Below are 22,739 nucleotides of genomic sequence, written 5' to 3' on the forward strand. Positions count from 1 at the left end.
CAAGAAACATGCCATGTTTCTTGGGTATGTCTGCCAGGGGCAAAGGTTGATGATGTTGTAGAGCGAATATCATCTTTTAAGGGCACAAAAGGTGATATAGTTGTACACGTTGGCACTAATGATATTAAGAGTAGGAGACCGGCAGAATTACTTAACAAGTACAGGTCACTGTTGAACAAAAGCCGAGAATTAGGGTTGAATTTGAAAGTGTCTGCAATTCTGCCCAGACACGATAGGAGGGAGTATATGATGAGAGCCTTGTCGATCAATTCGGCCCTGGAAAGATTGTGCAAGGCTCAAGGGGGTAGAATTTTTTTCAGCCTGGACTGTACTTGTTAACAGGAGAGATTGCTTCTACAGGGATGGGATACACTTAAATAGAAAGGGTGCAAGAATATTTGCTGATGCTATCGAGGCAGTGTTAGGTGGGTCGGAAAACTGCTAGCTTGGGGGGAGACAAAGACCAATAGATTGACAGTAGCCACTGGCAGAGGTGAAAGAGATTCTTGCACTGCTTCTATTAGAATGAGCAGAAGCCTGAAAAACAAGATGCATGATATTTCAGAGACTGCTGGGAGCCATTGCGGTACAGGTAAACACATGGGTTGTGTTAGGGTAGCTAGGAATAGAAACAGGTGCAGGTATACTTGCGTGTACACCAATGCTAGGAGTTTAGTAAATAAATTTGATGAATTTGAGGTATTGCTCAAAACATCAAAGGCAGATATTGTTGGGATATCAGAGACGTGGTGTCACACAGATATAAGGAATGCAGAACTGGAATTTAGGAAGTACAACGTCTACAGAAAGGATAGGAAGGAAGGAAGGAAGGAGGGGTTATGCTATTAGTTAAGAAACACATAAAAACCAAGGAAGTGAAGCCAGTCGACATCGCTGGACAGTGCAGTGTTGAGTCAGTTTGGTGTGACATAAGCAATGGGAGATCAAAATTGAGAGTAGGAGTGTGCTATAGGCCTAATGACTCTGATGAGTATAATAAGAAACTGTACAGGGAAATAGAGTGGGCCAGTAAATCAGAGACTCTTATAATGGGAGATTTTAATTTCCCAGATATTGACTGGAATTTGGGGGCTGGTCACTCACACACTAGCAGGGCTTTTGTGGATTTATTGGATGATTGTTTTCTACATCAGCATGTTCGGGAGGCAACTAGAGGGAGTAATACTCTTGATTTGATTATCAGCAGTGATTCTTCATGCATTAATAATCTGCAGATAAATGAACCACTAGGTGGCAGTGATCACAGTGTGCTGAAGTGGGATTTACTCAAAGAGGTAACTACCATTAGGGGTAAAGGGAAGGGTTATTGCTTCCGTAAAGGCGACTACGATGGACTGAGACAGTATTTAAATTCTATACAGCGGGACCAACTGATGATGTTACCAACAGCAAATTCAAAATGGGAAGCATTCAAAGAACTTATCTTGGAAGCTACTAGGCTTTACATACCAACTAAGAAATGTTGTTCAAGGTTTAGGCCAAAATGGAAGTCAGATGAACTAATGAGGCATATGGCAGAGAAGAAAAATGCATGGGATACTTACAAATTAACACATGACACAGAAGCCTATGATAGATACAAGTTGATATGCAACCAAGTTACAAAGGAGGTTAGGCAGGCAAAGGCAGATTACGAGAAATCCTTGGCAAGGGATGCAAAGAAAAACAGCAAAGAGTTCTTTACTTATGTAAACTCTAGAAGGAAGGGGATGAATCAGATTGGTCCACTTGATATTGATGGGTCAACTATTGATGATCCTGCTCAGGTAGCTAACAAACTAAATGAATATTTTGCATCGACATTCACACATGAGGAGTTATTCAGTGAGGGGAATGCCAGAGGTGTATTCAACTCTAGCAGTAAGCTACAGAATCTTGAAATAACTGGGAGTAAATTGGGGGGAGAAACTGTTGAAGATAAACACAAGAAAGGCACCCGGGGTGGATGGGATCTATCCAGTTATATTAAAGGAGGCAGCAAAGGAAATAAGCAAACCCTTAGCCATAATTATGAGAGCTTCCTTGGACTCAGGGGAGGTACCCATAGACTGGAAATGTGCAAATGTGACCCCAATTCACAAAGGAGGATCAAAGGCTGACACAAGTAATTATAGACCTGTGAGCTTAACTTCTGTTCCAGGAAAATTAATGGAGGCACTGGTTAAAGAAGCACTGCAGGATCATTTAGACAAGACTTCAGTTATAGCTCGTACACAGCATGGCTTTGTTAAGGGGAAGTCTTGCCTGACCAATTTGATTGGATACTATGATGCAGTCACAAAAGAACTGGATGCAGGGAATAGCTTTGATATTATATACTTGGATCTTAGAAAGGCTTTTGATACTGTTGCACATGGAAGACTGCTACACAAATTGGAGCAGTGTGGCATTGGAGGCAAATTGCTGCTATGGATAAAGGGGTGGTTGAGGGGGAGAAGACAGAGAGTGGTAATCAATGGACACTGCTCATCTTGGACTAATGTTATTAGTGGAGTCCCTCAGGGCTCAGTGTTGGGTCCATTATTGTTTTCTGTATTTATAAATGATATTGATGATGGTATATCAAGCTTAATGTCCAAGTTTGCAGACAATACAAAGGTTGGCAGGGTTGTCAAGGACACTACTGACACTATGCTGCTGCAACAGGATCTGGAAAGGTTGAGCAGATGGGCTGAGAGGTGGCAAATGAAGTTTAACATTGACAAATGTAAAGTACTACACATGGGAAACAGCAACCCCAGAGCAACGTATCAACTCTGTGGTACTACACTGACAGTGGTAGAGAATGAAAGGGACTTGGGGGTGGTTGTGCAGGCAGATATGAAGTTCTCTGAGCAGTGCAGACGGGCTGCAAGAGTAGCTCATGGAGTATTGTCAATGATATACAGGAATTTTTCCAGCAGGGATAAGGAGGTGATTATTCCCTTGTATAAGGCAATGGTCAGGCCACACCTAGAGTACTGTATACAGGTCTGGAGGCCTCATTTCAAGAAGGATGTAGAGCTGCTGGAACGAGTACAGAGAAGGGCAACAAGATTAGTGAATGGAACAAAGGGGTGCTCTTATGAAGAAAGGCTTAAGTTTTGCAAATTACAGTGTCTGGAGACTAGGCACCAGCGAGGTGATCTGATAGAGGTGTATAAAGCCTTGAATGGTTTGAGCATGCTCAATGCTGATGGGATTCTTCCTCTAGCTCAGAATAATCACCTGAGAGGGCATAAATTCAAATTGAGGAAAGACAGATGTAGGATAGACGTGCGGAAATTTGCCTTTAGCCAGCGGGTGGTTGGTTGGTGGAACAGACTTCCATCCCTTGTAGTGGAGGTTGATAGCCTAAATAAGTTTAAGGCTCAGCTAGACAGGTATTTTGAACGAACAGAGGGGTGAAGTGGGGTTTTTTTTTTTTTTTTTTGGCTGATGCTGCATAAGCTTGCTTTCTTACATCAAATGCCTGTACTAATGCTAATGCTAATGCTAAAACAGCCATAAACTGCCCTACAAACAACTTACGAGCATAGACTCCTTTCCCAAATTTCCATTACATTACACAAGAAAAGGCACACGAAGGTAATTTCTGCCAAGTGATTTGAACCTCTCTAAAATGTACGATTTGTACTTAGAGAAGTGTGGCTGAAGAAAACATCAGGCCTGAAAAATCCTGGCTCTGATGAATTTTTCATACAAAGTTCAATATGTCTTTTCATACTCTGCAAAAATATATGTGCAATAAGTGCTTTAGGTTTCAGAAAATGAGTGAGGGGGTAAAAGATAAAAATAAAGAAGACTTTCAACAATATATCGACAGAAAAGTTAGGTTCCGGGAATGGAAAGATAGATTCAAACAAATATCAATCGAAATGAACTTCACTTCTACAAATTAGATTTTGAAGCAGTGAGATACTGTCCTGATATCAACACAAAAGCAATTTTTTTTTATAAATAGCATTTGGCTGTCTACAGTCTGATGGCATTCAGTGTTGGCACAAAAATGGCAACTAATTTTATGTGGCAGCAATTTTTTATTAGCTGGAAGGGAAGCCTCAGAAGTGACATCGTGTTTGTACCAACCAATGAAGTCCATCAACAATGGAAAAGAATTTGTGTTCAGGCCCAACACTTGTAGAGGGCAAAATAGAAATGCAATCATGTCAACCATGTTTATGTATGCATTCCAAACTTTGAATATCCTCAATATAAATCAAATATTTTTTGAACTAGGGCATTTCCAGATGGAATGCAATTCCATGCATCCACACATTCAAACTGCAAGCAGAACTGTTGATATTTTTATCCTCCTGGATGATATGCATTAACCAGAATGGCCTCAAAATCTGGAAGTACCTATTGAAAGAAGTCATCCAGGAAGAGGTATTAAAATTTAAAGAAACAAGCGGCACTGATCTCAAAAACAGAAAGATAGATCTATTGAGCAACCAGTAAAATGGCTTCAAATAGTCTTCCAGATCTTCCTTCTGGCTGCAGTACCAGAAGGAAGATCTGGAAAATATTTATTTCAAGTATAGGTACTCAAGATGAAAATTTCGACCATTTAAAATTCAAAGATGGATTCTTTGCGGCTTCACCTTCTCAAATTTCGAATTAAACAAGAAAAATACAATGACCTTCTGCAGATCCAGACTGAGCAGCATAAAGACCTCATGGACTTATGCTGAGAAAACATTATTCCCCTACACTATCATGGATTTTATGTGGGTGTCAGTGAAGGTCTCGGTGAAGCTGATGATGATGGTAACGATATGGAAGAAGAACAATTTAATGTATAATTATATTTATTGTAAACAAAAATCACACATATATCAATAAAAATTTGATAAGTACAAAAACATTGTATCTTTCTCTAAACTATGAATACAGTTTTACTGAGAAAACTGTATTATATTTATCTGAGAAAACATATAAAAATAATAACAGGTTTAGGGTTAAAAATTTGTTAATAAACTTGAGGCAAGTTAAAAACAAGTTAAAGTAAATAAATCACCAAAAGCTTTTGGAAGTAGTCCTTTTTCACTTGGGAAATGAGCATTATTACAAAAAAATAAAGAAAATCAGGTGCCCAGCTATGGTGGTCATGCGAGATGAAACGCATGACACAGGTTCAGATAACAATCAGCAGTTGGAAGTAGCGGTTTGTGGTTGTAGCTGCAATGCTTGGGTATGCTGTGTGCACAAACGTTTGTCATTCAGGAGGATGGTTGCTTCAATGATGGGACTGATGCACCCTCCTAAGTTCCGGTTCAAAGGATCACCAGAACACGAAATGTGAAGCGATTCCAACCAGACGTGGTGAAAGAAGTGGTGGGATTGGTCGATAATTTCAACATTGCGGCGTGGGTCGTTGTCGTGCTGGGTAGACCAGAAGTGCTCTGCAATTGCTGAGTGTTCCAAATATGCAGAACTGATTGCTCACTTGTATTTGGAGATTCGATCTTTCAGTCTCCTGCCAGATTCACCAATGTAGCAGCCTGTGCAGTTATGGCAAGAAATGCGGTACACTGAACCGTTTCACAAGGGGGGGGGGATCAGTGTTTTTACCCTCAAGACAAGGAACTGCAAATTTCTGTCTGGAAGTTGCAAGCACTTTATCCCGTACGTCTGCAAGACTTTAGAGAGCTGTTGTGACAGGCCCGGCTAGTAGGGGATAAGGCGGCTGAGGCAGGGTTATTGCTACACGCAGCCCTAGGGTTTGCTGCGTGGTCATGGGCCTGCAGGTCACACTTATCTAAAGCACTGTAGGGTAGCCGCACTTAGCCAGGTCTGCCTTTACTCTAACGATCTCAGCGTGCCTCTAGTCCACAGAACTGGAGTGGCTCCAGGCACGAGTCAGTAGGGCTTGCACAGTGCCAAGAAGCTGACTATGAGCATGTGCTGACCGGTAGTTGGTGAATTGGCCAGCACACATCAGTTTGTGGTGGACCGAGGTCTTTAGACGCGTTCCCTCGCATCGAACAAGAGTATCCAAAAGGGAAAGAACATTGCCCGACTCCAGCTCAATGGTGAACTGAATAAAGGGTGACAGAGAGTTGAAGTGCTGCAAAAGTCGGTCTCCTGACTCGTGGGGAATGATGACAAATGCATCGTCAACATAGTGACACCAAAAGGCTATAGGATCTGGTAGACCCACAAACACGTGATCCTCCAGTTCTTCCATAACGATGTTTGCTCTGACTGAGCTAACGGGTACACCCATGGCTGTACCAGCTGTACCGTGAATTTGAAGATAAAGGGATTCACCATACATAATGCCACCACCGGTCAGGCACAATCACAGGGCAGTGCAAAGTTAGTGAAGTTCTGTTGCCCAGAGTTGGTTGCTGTCGAGGAGCTGTTTGGCACATGTGATGGTCAGCTGGACAGGAACTGATGTGAACAGTGATACTACATCAAATGAGGCCATAACCTGATCTTCTGAAATGGTAGACAGGACACAAGGCGTAGGAACTCTCCGCTGTTAGAAATCTTGTGAACAGTCTTGCCTACAAGAGGTGAAACTCATACATCAGGGAGCCACAACAGGAGACGATAGGTCGTAACTGGGCCACCTTGCTTGTGGATTTTGGTAAGCCATAAATCTGTGGAATCTGGCAACCAGAGGCATGTAGATTCAGAGATCTACATGCCTCTGAATCCAGCATATGGATTCAGAGATCTTGCCAGACTTGAACCAACTGTAGACAAGGCCATTGACTTTGGCTTCCCACTGCTTTACGGGAGAGTTAAGTATGGGTTCATAAATGGAGGTGTCCTGTAAAAGAGATAGGGCTTTCATTTGATAGTCAAAACAATTCAGAAAAACCGATTGGCGACTCTTATCCACTGGTAAAATGAAAATGGAATCATCCCGTTTCATCCAGATCTCTGCCCCCCCCCCCCAATTCGTTTCAACAAATTGAGGGGGGGGGGCAGAGATCTGCCATTGGCTAAGATTTGAGCTAACCAGACAGGCACGCTGCAGGACTGCTGCAGTTTTGAGGTGAACGCATTGGCAGTCTCTTCGGTAACTGTCAACGATGACTTAACACCTATGGCAAGTTCTGTGACTGGGGGACTGCGAGGTAGAATGGTGAACTTCATCCCTAGGGTGAGTAGCTCGAGCTGTTCATCAGACAAGCATTTGTCCCACAAGTTCAACACAAACTTAGAGCAATCCATGGTAGGGGCTCTTTGCAGGTGACCAGTGTTATGGGTCTCCCAAATCAAATCATTGAACTTACTTTGCTGTTAAGAGTGATATTGGTCAGATTCCTGGACTGCCTGGTAAAATAAGGTTCAGACAACATTGAAATATATACGGAAGAGGAGACCAGGCTTCTGAGTTCGAGCATGAGGATGGCTTTGCTTGGTGAGCTCCCTGTAAGTCCTGGTGAAGACAGCCGATCCAGATTTTGTAGGGTTCTGAAACTGAAGTTACAACAGGCATGCTGCATACATTTGTTATGAAATGATGCTCTGCAGCAAAAGCCTTTTAGAATGACATGATGAGCCTTGCACAGGTGAGCAAATTGAAGATGCTGGTTACCACAGGCTATGAAGATGAAGCTTTTCTGAAGCTTCACAACAATGCTGTAAGTTGTTGGTCAAAAACAGTACGTATAGAATGAAAGAGGCCTCTGTTCTCAGGATTCATTATGAAATATAATACAGTTTTGCTGAGGAAAATTGATAAAAATAATAACAGGTTTAGGGTTAAAAATTCTTTAATAAACTTGAGACAAATTAAAATAAAAGTAAATAAATCACCAAAAGCTTTCAGACTTTAGGCATGCTGTTTTTTTCTAATGAGGAAGGACTCTTAAGTCTGACAGCTTTGGTGATTTATATATTTTAATGTGTTTTTAACTTGCCTCAAGTTTATTAAAGAATTTTTAACCCTAAACCTGTTATTATTTTTATTCATTTTTTCAGCAAAACTATTATATTTCATAATGAATCCTGAGAACAGAGGTCTATGTCAATCTTTCACTAAACTATTTTTAATGTCAAAAAGCATTATCTACAACACTATAGTATTAATTAATTTAATAGTGAACTATTAAACAACAATAATGGAAATCAATGTTAGTATATATCATGCTATAAGTGACTATTTTTAATTATTTCTCATTTTGTATGGTATATTTTAGAAATTGAAGGAAAAGTTATAGTCAAATCTGTCTTTCCTTGTTCCTGAAAAACATGACTTTGTAGTTAACATTGTTTGACACTAAACCTTCAAAATATGGAGTACAATTAGTGAAAGATTCTAATTATCCATAATAAAAATGAAATACTATAACAAAGCAATTTATATTTATGTTTTACTAAAGTTAATTATATATTATATATTAAAACTTAATCATGTTTTAATAACACAAATGAAAGTTTGTTATTTAAAGTTAATTACATGTTATTTGTTAAGTTAATTAAATGAAATACAAATATGAACAATAATAATCAATAAAAAAAATAAAAAAAAACAGAATAAGCACCCAGTTACAGCAAATTTCATTCTTCCAAATTACAGAAATCAGCTACACTGACTTCTGTAAAGTAGACACCTTCCTATAGTGGACACTTTCTTCTGACAGTGATATCCACTTTAGAGAGGAATCACTGTAAAATCACTGTACTGGAAAATAATGTGAGAAAGCAAGCTTATACAGTATCAGCCAAAAAAATTTAGCATTAGCAAAGGCACAATATCCAAGAAAGCAAGCTTATATAGCATCAGCCAAATAAAAAAAAAAAAAAACCACACACACCCACCCTTCTCATTTCACCTATCCACTCACTCGAAATGTTTGTCTAGTTCAGTCTTGAATCTATTTAAGCTATCAACTTCAATGACAGATGGAAGTTTTTTCCAGCAATCAAGCACCTGCTGGCTAAAGGCAAACTTCCTCACGTCCATCCTACAATTGTCTTTCCTCAATTTTAATTTATGCTCTCTCAGGCGATTATTCTGAGCAAGAGGAAGAATCCCATCAGAATTCAGCGGGCTTAACCTATTCAAGGTTTGATACACCTCAAACAGGTCACGTCACAGGTACCTAGTCTCCAAACATTGTAATTTGCAAAACTTAAGCCTTTCTTTGTAAGAGCGACCCTTTGTTCCATTCACTAATCTTGTTGCTCTTCTGTGTACTCGTTCCAACAGCTCTACATCCTTCTTAAAATGAGGCCTCCAGACCTGTATACAGTACTCAAGGTGAGGTCTGACCATTTCCTTATACAAGGGGATAGAAAATTTCTCTGCTAGAAAATTCCTATATATCATTGACAAGAACCATGAGCTACTCTTGCAGATTGTCTGCACTGCTCACAAAACTTCATATCTGCCTGCACAATTATCCCCAGGTCCTTTCACTCTCTACCACCGTCAGTGTAGTATCACATAGTTGATATGTTACTCTGGGCAGGAGCAGCAGTGCGTAGCACATGCTTCTTGATTAGACCGGAGTCCAAGCCCGTGACCATCAAATAGGGAGGATGCAGAAAGGTCAGGTAATGACCACCATATATCCCCAGAGCAAGATGGTCTTAGTTGCTAATGCTTCTAAAAAAAAACCCAAACAACAACTCTGGGGTTGCTGCTTCCCATATGCAGTTCTTTACATTTGTCAATGTTAAACTTCAGTTGCCACCTCTCAGCCCATCTGCTCAACTTTTCTAGATTCTGTTGCAGCAGCATAGTCATTAACAACCCTGCAGACCTTCGTATCATCTGAAAACTTGGACATTAAGCCTGATATACCATCATCAATATCATTAATGAATACACAAAACAACAATGGACTGAACACTGAACCCTGGGGAACTCTACTAATAATATTAGTCCACAAAGATCAGTGTCCATTGATTACCACATTCTGTCTTCTCCCACTCAACCATCCCTTTATCCATACCAGTAATTGCCTCCAATACCACACTGCTATTAATTTGTGCAGCAGTCTTCAATGTGCAACAGTATCAAAAGCCTTTCTAAGATCCAAATATATGATATCAAAATTATTCTTTGCATCCAGTTCCTTTATGACTACATCATAGTATTCAATCCAATTGGAAACACAAGACTTCCCCTTAACAAACCCATGCTGTGTCTGAGGTATAACTGGTCTTGTCTACATGATCCTGCAATGCTTCTTTAACCAGTGCCTCCATTAATTTCCCTGGAACAGAAGTTAAACTAAGAGGTCTGTAATTACCTGTCTCCCTTTGACCCTCCTTTGTGGATTGGGGTCACATTTGCACATCTCCAGTCCATGGGTACCTGCACTGAGTCCAAGGAAGCTCTCATAATTATGGATAAGGGTTTGCTTACTTCCTTTGCTGCCTCCTTTAATATAACTGAATAGATCCCATCCACCCCCAGGTGCCTTTCTTGTGTTTATCTTCAACAATTTCTCCTCCACTTTACTCTCAGTTATTTCAAGATTATCTAACTTACTGCCAGAGTTTAATACACCTCGGGCATTCACCTCCCTGAATAACTCCTCACGTGTGAACGTAGATGCAAAATATTCATTTAGTTTGTTAGATACCTGAGCAGGATTATCAACAGTTGAACCATCAATATCAAATGGACTAATCTGATTCATCTCCTTCCTTCTAGAGTTTACATAAGTAAACAACTCTTTGCTGTTTTTCTTTGCATCCTTTGCCCAAAATTTCTCGTAATCTGCCTCTGCCTGCCTAACTTCCTTTGTGACTTGGTTACAGACCAGTTTATATCTTTCATAGGCTTCTGTGTCACCTGTTAATTTATATGTATCCTATGCATTTTTCTTCTCTGCCATATGTCTCATTAGCTCATCTGACATCCATTTAGGCCTAAACCTTGAACAATATTTCTTAGTTGGTATGTAAAGCCTAGTAGCTTCCAAGATTAATTCTTTGAATGCTTCCCATTTTGAATTTGCTGTTGGTAATATCATCAGTTGGTCCCACCGTATAGAATTTAAATACTGTTTCAGACCACTGATTCACCTTTACAAAAGCAAAAACCCTTCCCTTTACCCCTCATGGTAGTTACCTCTTTGAGTAAATCCCACTTCAGCACACTGTGATCACTGCCACCTAGTGGTTCCTTTATCTGCAGATTCTTAATGCATGAAGAATCACTATTGATAATCAGATCAAGAGTATTACTCCCTCTAGTTGCCTCCCAAACATGCTTCTGTAGAAAACAATCATCCAATAAATCCACAAAAGCCTTGCTAGTGTGTGAGTGACCAACCCACAAATTCCAGTCAATATCTGGGAAATTAAATCCCCCATTATAAGTCTCTCTGATTTACTGGCTCACTCTATTTCTCTGTACAGCTGTTCATCAGAGTCATTAGGCCTATAACACACTCCTACTCTCAATTTTGCTTTCCCAGTGCTTATGTCACACCAAACTGATTCGACACTGCACTGTCCAGCCATGTCGACTGGCTTTACTTCCTTGGATTTTATGTGTTTCTTAATCAATAGCATAAGCCCTCCTCCCTTCCTATCGTGTCTATCCTTCCTGTAGACATTGTACTCCCCAAATTCCAGTTCTGCATTCCTTATATCTGTGTGACAGCATGTCTCTGTTATCCCAACAATATCTGCCTTTGATGTTTTGACCAACACTTCAAAGTCATCAAATTTGTTTACCACCAAACAGACTCAACATTGCATTGTCCACCAATATCAATTGGATGCACTTCCTTAGATTTCATGCATTTGCTCCAACAATGGTTGAAAGCAAATTTTCACACATTTATCCTGCAGCCAGTCATCATTTTTCAATTTAAGTTTATGTCTTATTATGATTTGTTCAAGAAAGAGATAGAATACCATCATCATTAAGTTTCTAAATCCATTTAAAACCTTAAACACTTTAATCAGATCTCCTCACAAGTGCCTGTTTCCAAGCACAGCAATTTGCAGAACTGAATCTTTTGTGGTAAGAGTATCCCCTTTATGTTCATGACTTATTTGGTTGCTGTTCTCAGCATTGTTCCAAGAGACCAACATCTTTCTTAAGATGAAGCTTCCAGGCCTGTTGTTGTTATGGAGGTTTAATGACACATAAGCTGCTACGGCTATAATGTGCCTCTTCCAGGCCTGTATATACTGTTCAATTGTATAAGGCAATGATTGGTTGGTTGGTTGATTAGCTGGTCTGCCTCACTATGTTTTCCATCTAGATTTCATGATCATAGGCCTCGATGTGATGCCTATCTTTGTCCCTAGAAAAATTACATTTGCACAGCTTGCCTTAATGTTCTTGGCATTAGCACAGATGAGTCTTAACATTACTTCACCATGATATGTGTCACGAATGATATTCCCACATTCATTCATTTTTCTCATAGTGCTTAAGTGCATCCAGTTTTTGCTCCAGCATTATAACTTTTCTGCATTTCTTATTCCTTAAACCATATTTCTGATCCGTACCAGTCATGAATTAACTTTGAGGGTAAATATACTGTAAAGTGATGAAAATTAATAATTTTAATCACAAGATCACTAGGGTTCTAAGATAACACTATAACATTTGTGGGTAGCATGATGGTGGATAAAGACTGAGCAAGAGGCATATTGAGTTATGGAATGCAAGAGCCAAGGGATGCTGCACAAACAAATATGCACAGTGGTAGGAGCATAATGCTTCTGCTTTATATTTATTTATTTATTTATTTCATATGATGTGAGCAATACATGAAGGAACCAGTTTTTTCCTGCTTCCTTCGTGTATCGTGGCCGTGAAATCCAACCGTAACCGTAGGTGCGGCACCATCGTGATATCCAAGCTCGAGGCGGGATTCGAACCCACGACCTTTGGGTTGCCAGGCAGGCACTTAACCCACCTGGCTAGCCCGGTCGGCTCTGCTTTATATGATCATGGAGAATGAACAATTCTATGGTGACCTTCTTCTGACTCCAAGAATACTATCATAATTATATCCAAAAGTTTGCTACCTCTCTTTGCTGCCCTTTTAATATACTGAATAGATTCCATCAGCTCCAGGTGCCTTAATTACTTTCAGCTTTAACAATTTCTTTTTTACTTTCTTCTCCATTATCACAAAATTATTTAGTTCCTAGTTATAACTCAGTATACTTCTGATATTACCATCACTAAATACTTCTTCACACACATGAAAATAGATGCAAAACCTTTATTTTGTTTTTCAGCAACCTTAACAGTGTCATCATAATTAATGCTGATCATGTCAAGTGACCCAAAAAATATCATGTGGTTCATCCCTTTCCTTCTATTGTTAATATAAGCAAAAAATTTTCTACTTTTCTTTGTATTCTTAGCCAAGGACTTTCAATAATCTGCCTTAACCAGCCTAACTGCCTTTGTGAGATGAGTGCAGACTCGTTTATACTCACTATAGGTTTTTGTGTTCCTGATAATTTATAACCATCCCATGCACTTTTCTTCTCTGCCATTAGTGTTATCAGTTCATCTGACATCCATTTAGATCTAAACCTTGAACAAGATCTCTTTGTTGGTATAAAAAGCTTAGCAGCTTCTATGATTACTTCTCTGAATGTTTTCAAATTAGAATTTGCAGTTGATAACATCAGCTGTATCCAATGAAAACAATATGTAAACTAAGACTATTGCACTCACTGTTATGAAAGCAAAACCATTTCCTTTCACCCTTGACAGTCGCTATATCTTCAAGTAAACCCCACATCAATGTATTACAATCATCTAATGGGGATGATGTATTATGGCACCTACTGGGTCCTCTATCTGTAGATTCTTTATGCATGAAGAGCTACTGCTAATAATACGATCAAGAACACTGCTTTTTCTTGTTGCCTCTCTATTTTGCTTCTGTACAAAACAGTCATCAAGTAAATCTATAAAAATTCTGGTACTGTATGAGTGACCAACCCACAAGTTTCAGTCAATATCTGGAAAGAAGAAACCTTAACATTTCGAAGTATAAGAAAAACATTATAATTTATTGGCTCATTCCATTTAGTATTAGTATTAATAGTGGCAAATGGTGCAAGAAAGCAAGCTTATACAGCATCAGCCAAAAAAAAAAAAAAAAAAAAAGTCCCATTTCACCTATCCATTGCCTCAAATAATTTGTCTAGTTCTTCCTTGAATCTATTCAAACTATCCACTTCCACCAAAACAGATGGAAGCTCTTTCCAGCAATCAGCCACCTGCTGATTGAAAGCAAACTCTCACACATCTATTCTGTAACCATCTTTCCTTAATTCGAATTTATGCCCCCTCATGTGTATAGTCTGAGCAAGAGGAAGAATCCCATCAACACTGAGTTTGCTCAAGCCATTCACCTTGCAGGTGCCTAGTCTCCAGATGCTGCAATTTGTAGAACTGAAGCCTTTCTTGGTAAGAGAACCCCTTTGCTCTCCTCACAAATTTTGTTGCATTTCTCTGTACCTGTTCCAGCAGTGTTACTTCCTTCCTAAAATGAGGCCTCCAGAACTCAAGATGCAGCCTGACCATTATCTTATACAATGGGATAATCACCTCTTTATCCTTGCTAGCAAAATTCCTGTATATCGCTGACAAAACCCAATGAGCTGTCGTGGGAGCCTGTTTGCACTGCTCAGACAACTTCTTATCAGACTGCACAATTACCCCAATTCCTTTTCATTATCCACTAACCTGATTGTAGTAGCAGTGGCAACTCGTGACTCTAATATTTGGGGGTGCTGGGTTACATTACATTAAAGTTACATTAAATTGCCTTGGTTATAAGACATGTAGACATACACAGTAGTAATAATAATAAGCAAGTTAAAAATAATACAAAACATTAACTAGACATTTACCATTAACAGACTTGAACTTTTATTTAAAAACAAAATCCATTCTTCAGTTCTTATTTGTTGAAAATACATTAACAACTTTTTCATTCAAGTTTGGTGCACTGCTAACCAAGATTTTCTCTATTGAAAGCATTGCTTGAGCATTTAGCCTTTTCTGATTCATAGTGCTCCTTAAAAATGTTTTTATTCTTTTTAATGTTGAATGGCAGTGTTCGGACTCTGAAGTAGTCATCAGAATGGTCAAAAGAACTTTTATGAGTTTCGTAAATTCACCAAGAACTTCAGCTAGATTATTTTCTGAGATAAATTTCAGCAAGTCAGTTAATTTGCAATAATTGTGTAGATCATGTCTGCTATAGAAAACTTGATATGTCCTTAGGCATATCAGGGATATGCCTCAGTAGTCTCCCATACCTCTTCCATGGGCATTTTCGTATGAAAAATAAAAAAGTTCTCGTTAAACAATTTAGCAGCAATTAATTTCTTTGTAAAAGAATATCTCTTACCTAAGTCAACACTTACTGTATTTCCCCATGTATAAGACGCTCCCATGTATAAGATGCACCTTAATTTTGGGGCCCAAAATTTGAAAAAAAATGTATTACATAAAGTTATTGAACTCAAGTTTTATTCATCATAAAATTCATACAACTCCTCATAACTTGAATTCGGCACTGTACGAAAATCTGTTCTGAGCCATTTCTGGGCAGAACGTGGCAAAACGTAACCTAATATACTGGTAACAAGTGTGAAACAATGAGCGCAAAGACAACAAGCGCAAAAAAATGGGAAATGCAAGTAAAAAAATCTACAACCACTGTATAAGACGCACCCAGTTTTTTGACCCCAAATTTTTCGAAAAAAGGTGTCTTATACATGGGGAAATACGGTATATAGTTGCATACTTCCTTTGCTTCAATCATGAGTGTTTTTGAAGGATTTTCACAGTACATTGAATTCCTGATTTTTAGAATGGCATTCTTAAAGTTTCCTATATATTCATGTATTTTAACTGCCTCAATTTCTCGAGATTGCATTTGATTATAAATAACTTCCACATGAAGCATTATCAGATGGAAAAGTTCTATCCAGAACTTGAATTTTTCATTACTCAAGTTGTGCAAAATTCCAGTTGCTTCTGAAATCGTCTTATCTGCTTTTGCTGTCGCTTGTAGTTCCTCCATGCACTTTTTTAAGGATTCAAAATTTTCATAAAACTGTTTATGGTGCATATATTGAAGTTCCATCTTGTAGGGAAAGGTCGGGCAACACAGCTGTCCACATGCTTTCTGAGAACAGAGAGACACTGGTGATCTCGAGAAAAATGTTGGTATCGACATGAGGTTCGAAAAGAATATTCTTGAATCTCGGGTACTACTTGCTGCATTTCTCAACATCAGATTCAGTTGGTGTGCATAGCAGTGAATAAAATGTGCATTTTTGTATACTTCTTTTATTTTAGCGTGAACTTCTCCTTTCTTGCCTTTCATCACACTTGCGCCATCAAATGTCTGAGCAACCAGTTTTTGATTATATCTAACTGATATAGAAAGCACTTTGATGTTCGGAGGTGACTTAACATAGAAAAAAGTGGCTTTACAAACATAAACAGAATGAAAGAAAAAAAACTCTAAAACGTGAGAGTTCGAAGAAACATATTGATAATGTGATTTCACTATCACTTTTAGGAAGCGTAAATATTAAAAAACAGCTCTGCATTAGTAGAGGCATTTTATGATGCAAGAAAGCAAGCTTATGCAGCATCAGCCAAAAAAGAAAAAAAAAAACACCACTTTCACTTCACCCCTCCGTTCGTTCGAAATACCTGTCCCGCTGAGCCTTAAATTTATTTAGGCTATCAACTTCCACAACAAGGCATGGAAGTCTGTTCCACCAACCAACTACCCGCTGGCTAAAGGCAAATGTCCGCACATCTATCCTACATCTATCTTTCCTCAATTTGAATTTATGCCCTCTCAGGTGATTATTCTCAGCGAGAGGAAGAATCCCATCAGCATTGAGCATGCTCAAACCATTCAAGGCTTTGTACACCTCTATCAGATCACCTCGCTGCTGCCTAGTCTCCAGACACTGTAATTCGCAAAACTTAAGCCTTTCTTCGTAAGAGCACCCCTTTGTTCCATTCACTAATCTTGTTGCCCTTCTCTGTACTCGTTCCAGCAGCTCTACATCCTTCTTGAAATGAGGCCTCCAGGCCTGTATACAGTACTCTAGGTGTGGCCTGACCATTGCCTTATACAAGGGAATAATCACCTCCTTATCCCTGCTAGAAAAATTCCTATATATCATTGACAATACACCATGAGCTACTCTTGCAGCCCGTCTGCACTGTCAGAGAACTTCATATCTGCCTGCACAACCACCCCCAGGTCCCTTTCATTCTCTACCACTGTCAGTGTAGTACCATAGAGTTGATACGTTGATCTGGAGTTGCTGTTTCCCATATGTAGTACTTTACATTTGTCAATGTTAAACTTCATTTGCCACCTCTCAGCCCATCTGCTCAACCTTTCCAGATCCTGTTGCAGCAGCATAGTGTCAGTAGTGACCTTGACAACCCTGCCAACTTTCGTATCGTCTGCAAACTTGGACATTAAGCTTGATATATCATCATCAATATCATTTATAAATACAGAAAACAATAAAGGACCCAATACTGAACCCCTGAGGGACTCCACTAATAATATTAGTTCACGATGAGCAGTGTCCATTGATTACCACTCTCTGTCTTCTCCCCCTCAACCACCCCCCCTTTATCCATAGCAGCAATTTGCCTCCAATGCTACCCTGCTCCAATTTGTACAGCAGTCTTCCATGTGCAACAGTATCAAAAGCCTTTCTAAGATCCAAGTATATAATATCAAAGTTATTCCCTGCATCCAGTTCTTTTGTGACTGCATCATAGTATCCAATCAATTTGGTCAGGCAAGACTTCCCCTTAACAAAACCATGCTGTGTCCGAGCTATAACTGAAGTCTTGTCTAGATGATCCTGCAGTGTTTCTTTAACCAGTGCCTCCATTAATTTTCCGGGAACAGAAGTTAAACTCACAGGTCTATAATTACTTGTGTCAGCCTTTGATCCTCCCTTGTGAATTGGGGTCACATTTGCACCTCTCCACTCCACTCCATGGGTACCTCCCCTGAGTCCAAGGAAGCTCTCATAATTATGGCTAAGGGTTTGCTTACTTCCTTTGCTGCCTCCTTTAATATAACTGGATAGATCCCATCCACCCCAGGTGCCTTTCTTGTGTTTATCTTCAACAATTTCTTCTCCACTTTACTCTCAGTTATTACAAGATTCTCTAGCTTACTGCTAGAGTTGAATACACCTCTGGCATTCCCCTCGCTGAATAACTCCTCGTGTGAATGTCGATGCAAAATATTCATTTAGTTTGTTAGCTACCTGAGCAGGGTCATCAACAGTTGACCCATCGATATCAAGTGGACCAACTGATTCATCCCCTTCCTTCTAGAGTTTACATAAGTAAAGAACTCTTTGCTGTTTTTCTTCGCATCCCTTGCCAAGGATCTCTCGTAATCTGCCTTCGCCTGCCTAACCTCCTTTGTAACTTGGTTACAGATCAACTTGTATCTATCATAGGCTTCTGTGTCACGTGTTAATTTGTATGTATCCCATGCATTTTTCTTCTCTGCCATATGTCTCATTAGTTCATCTGACATCCATTTTGGCCTAAACCTTGAACAATATTTCTTAGTTGGTATGTAAAGCCTAGTAGCTTCCAAGATAAGTTCTTTGAATGCTTCCCATTTTGAATTTGCTGTTGGTAACATCATCAGTTGATCCCACTGTATAGAATTTAAATACTGTCTCAGTCCATCGTAGTCGCCTTTACGAAAGCAATATCCCTTCTCTTTACCCCTAATGGTAGTTACCTCTCTGAGTAAATCCCACTTCAGCACACTGTGATCACTGCCACCTAGTGGTTCATTTATCTGCAGATTCTTAATGCATGAAGAATCACTGCTGATAATCAAATCAAGAGTATTCCTTCCTCTAGTTGCCTCCCGAACATGCTGATGTAGAAAACAATCATCTAATAAATCCACAAAAGCCTTGCTAGTGTGTGAGTGACCAGCCCCCAAATTCCAGTCAATATCTGGGAAATTAAAATCCCCCATTATAAGACTCTCTGAATTACTGGCCCACTCTATTTCTCTGTACAGTTTCTTATTATACTCATTAGAGTCATTAGGCCTATAGCACACTCCTACTCTCAATTTTGATCTCCGAATGCTTATGTCACACCAAACTGACTCGACACTGCACTGTCCAGCGATGTCGACTGGCTTCACTTCCTTGGATTTTATGTGTTTCTTAACTAATAGCATAACCCCTCCTCCCTTCCTATCCTGTCTATCCTTTCTGTAGACATTGTACTCCCCAAATTCCAGTTCTGCATTCCTTATATCTGTGTGACACCACGTCTCTGAAATCCCAACAATATCTGCCTTTGATGTTTTGAGCAATACCTCAAATTCATCAAATTTATTTACTAAACTCCTAGCATTGGTGTACACGCAAGTATACATGCACCTGCTCTTCCTCTTAGCCACCCTAACACAACCCATGTGTTTACTTGTACCCCCATGATTCCCAGCAGTCTCTGAAATATCCTGCATCTTATTTTCCAGGCTGCTGCTCATTCCAATAGAAGCAGTGCAAGAATCACTTTCTCCTCTGCCAGCGGCTACTGTTAATCTATTAGTCCTTGTATCCCCCCAATCTAGCAGTTTTCCGACCCACCTAACACTGCCTCGACAGCACAGGCAAACATTCTTGCACCCTTTCTATTTAAGTGTATCCCATCTCTGTAGAAGCAGTCTCTCCTGTTAACAAGTACAGACCAGGCTGAAAAAAATTCTACCCCTTGAACCCTGCACAATCTTTCCAGGGCCAAATTGATCGACAGGGCTCTCATCATATACTCCCTCCTATCGTGTCTGGGCAGAATTGCAGACACTTTCAAATTAGCATTAGCATTAGTAGAGGCATATGATGCAAGAAAGCAAGCTTATTCAGCATCAGCCAAAAAAAAAAAAAAAACCCTCTCCCATTTCACCCCTCCGTTCGTTCGAAATACCTGTCCAGTTGAGCTTTAAATTTGTTTAGGCTATCAACTTCAACAACAAGTGATGGAAGTCGGTTCCACCAACCAACCACCCGCTGGGCAAAGGCAAATTTCTGCACATCTATCCGACATCCGTCCTTCCTCAATTTGAATTTATGCCCTCTGAGGTGATTATTCTGAGAAAGATGAAGAATCCCATTGGCATTGAGCATGCTCAAACCATTCAAAGCCTTATACACCTCTATCAGATCACCTTGCCGGTGCCTAGTCTCCAGACTCTGTAATTTGCAAAACTTAAGCCTTTCTTCGTAAGAGCAACCCTTTGTTCCATTTACTAATCTTGTTGCCCTTCTCTGTACCCGTTCCAGCAGCTCTACATCCTTCTTGAAATGAGGCCTCCAGACCTGTATACAGTACTCAAGATGTGGCCTAACCATTGCCTTATACAAGGGAATAATCACCTCCTTATCCCTGCTAGAAAAATTCCTGTATATCATTGACAAGACACCATGAGCTACTCTTGCAGCTCGTCTGCACTGCTCAGAGAACTTCATATCTGCCTGCACAATTACCCCCAGGTCCTTTTCATTCTCCACCACTGTCAGTGTAGTACCGCAGAGTTGATACATTGCTCTGGGGTTACTGTTACCCATATGTAGTACTTTACATTTGTCAATGTTAAACTTCATTTGCCACCTCTCAGCCCATCTGTTCAACCTTTCCAGATCCTGTTGCAGCAGCATAGCGTCAGTAGTGTCCTTAACGACCCTGCCAACCTTTGTATCATCTGCAAACTTAGACATTAAACTTGATATCCCATCATCAATATCATTCATAAACACCGAAAACAACAATGGACCCAACACTGAACCTTGAGGAACTCCACTAATAACATTAGTCCACGTTGAGCAGTGTCCATTGATTACCACTCTCTGTCTTCTGCCACTCAACCATCCCTTTATCCATAGCAGCAATTTGCCTCCAATGCCACACTGCTCCAATTTGTGCAGCAGTCTTCCATGTGCAACAGTATCAAAAGCCTTTCTAAGATCCAAATATATAATATCAAAGTTATTCCCTGCATCCAGTTCTTTTGTGACTACATCATAGTATCCAATCAAATTGGTCAGGCAAGACCTGCCCTTAACAAAACCATGCTGCGTCTGAGCTATAACTGAATTCTTGTCTAGATGATCCTGCAGTGCTTCTTTAACCAGTGCCTCCATTAATTTACCTGGAACAGAAGTTAAACTAACAGGTCTATAATTACTTGTGTCAGCCTTTGATCCTCCTTTGTGAATTGGGGTTACATTTGCACATCTCCAGTCTATGGGTACCTCCCCTGAGTCCAAAGAAGCTCTCATAATTATGGCTAGGGGTTTGCATACTTCCTTTGCTGCCTCCTTTAATATAACTGGATAGATCCCATCCACCCCAGGTGCCTTTTTTATGTTTATCCTCAACAATCTCTCCTCCACTTTCCTCTCAGTTATTACAAAATCATCCAGCTCACTGCCAATGTTTACTTTACCTACATCATTCTCCTTCCTGAATAACTCCTCATGCGTGAATGTAGATGCAAAATACTCGTTTAGATTGTTAGCCACCTGAGCAGGATCCTCAACTGTTGAACCATCAATATCCAGTGGACCAATCTGATTCATCCCTTTCCTTCTCTAGTTCAAGTATGTAAAGAACTCCTTTCTGTTTTTCTTTGCATCCTTTGCCAAGGATTTTTCGTAGTCTGCCTTTGCCTGCCTAATCTCCTTTGTGACTTGGTTACAGACCAAATTATATCTATCATAGGCTTCTATGTCACCCATTAATTTGTATGTATCCCATGCATTTTTCTTCTCTGCCACATGTCTCATTAGTCCATCTGACAACCATTTAGGCCTAAACCTTGAACAATATTTCTTAGTTGGTATGTAAAGCCTGGTAGCCACCAAGATTAGTTCCTTGAATGCTTCCCATTTTGAGTTTGCTGTTGGTAACATCATCAGTTGGTCCCACTGTATAGAATTTAAATACTGTCTCAGACCATCATAGTCGCCTTTACGAAAACAAAAACCCTTCCCTTTACCTCTGATGGTAGTTACCTCCTTGAGTAAATCCCACTTCAACACACTGTGATCACTGCCACCTAGTGGTTCATTTATCTTCAAATTCAACCCTAATTCACGGCTTTTTTTTATCAGTGACCTGTACTTGTTAAGTAATTCCGCCGGTCTCCTACTCTTAATATCATTAGTGCCAACGTGTACAACTATATCACCTTTTGTGCCCTTAAAAGATGATATCCACTCTACAATGTCATCAACCTTTGCCCCTGGCAGACATACCCTGGTCCTGTTCCACCTATCCTTTTTACAAAGCATGTTTCCCGTTTCCCTGACAATAGAGTCACCAACAACTACTAGTTCCTTTGGGACCAGCACATTCTGCCTTGGGGGTTGCCGCTGTGTTGCGCGATGACCAAGTGCAAGCTCTGGCATTGGTGTGGGCAGCTGAGAGCTTGATGGGCCCCTCACTTGTAATCCTTCGAGGGCATCCACCCTGTCCTTCAAGCTCTCATATAGGCCCATAACAATGCTGAGTTGTTGCCTGATTTCCTTACACTCCTTGCATCGCGCGCACACAAAGACATCCCCCATGGCAGTATCATGTCCCATACCTGACTGCTCTGCAAACATCAAGCAAATAGTGCATCTTAAAAGGCTGTGATTCAGAGGGCAACTGCCCCCCTCAGTTCTCCCCTGAGCCACAGCATTCCCATTAGCTTGAACCTTTTGCTTTGCTGCTCTGG

The 22,739-nt window shown here is 40.0% G+C and overlaps 1 protein-coding gene across 1 annotated transcript; it reads right to left on the reverse strand.

Annotated features, from left to right (window-relative positions):
- Nucleotides 1-5,827: 5,827 nt before the first annotated feature.
- LOC150091202 (uncharacterized) lies at nt 5,828-6,280 on the reverse strand. The gene has a single exon (XM_090389583.1). It carries the CDS (start codon nt 6,278-6,280, stop codon nt 5,828-5,830), a length of 453 nt encoding a protein of 150 aa, XP_090245709.1.
- Between the last annotated feature and the right edge of the window lie 16,459 nt (nt 6,281-22,739).

This window comes from Mastigoproctus giganteus, chromosome 1, assembly GCF_048544385.1.
Source record: "Mastigoproctus giganteus isolate SK-2022 chromosome 1, ASM4854438v1, whole genome shotgun sequence".
Lineage (NCBI taxonomy): Eukaryota > Metazoa > Arthropoda > Arachnida > Uropygi > Thelyphonidae > Mastigoproctus > Mastigoproctus giganteus.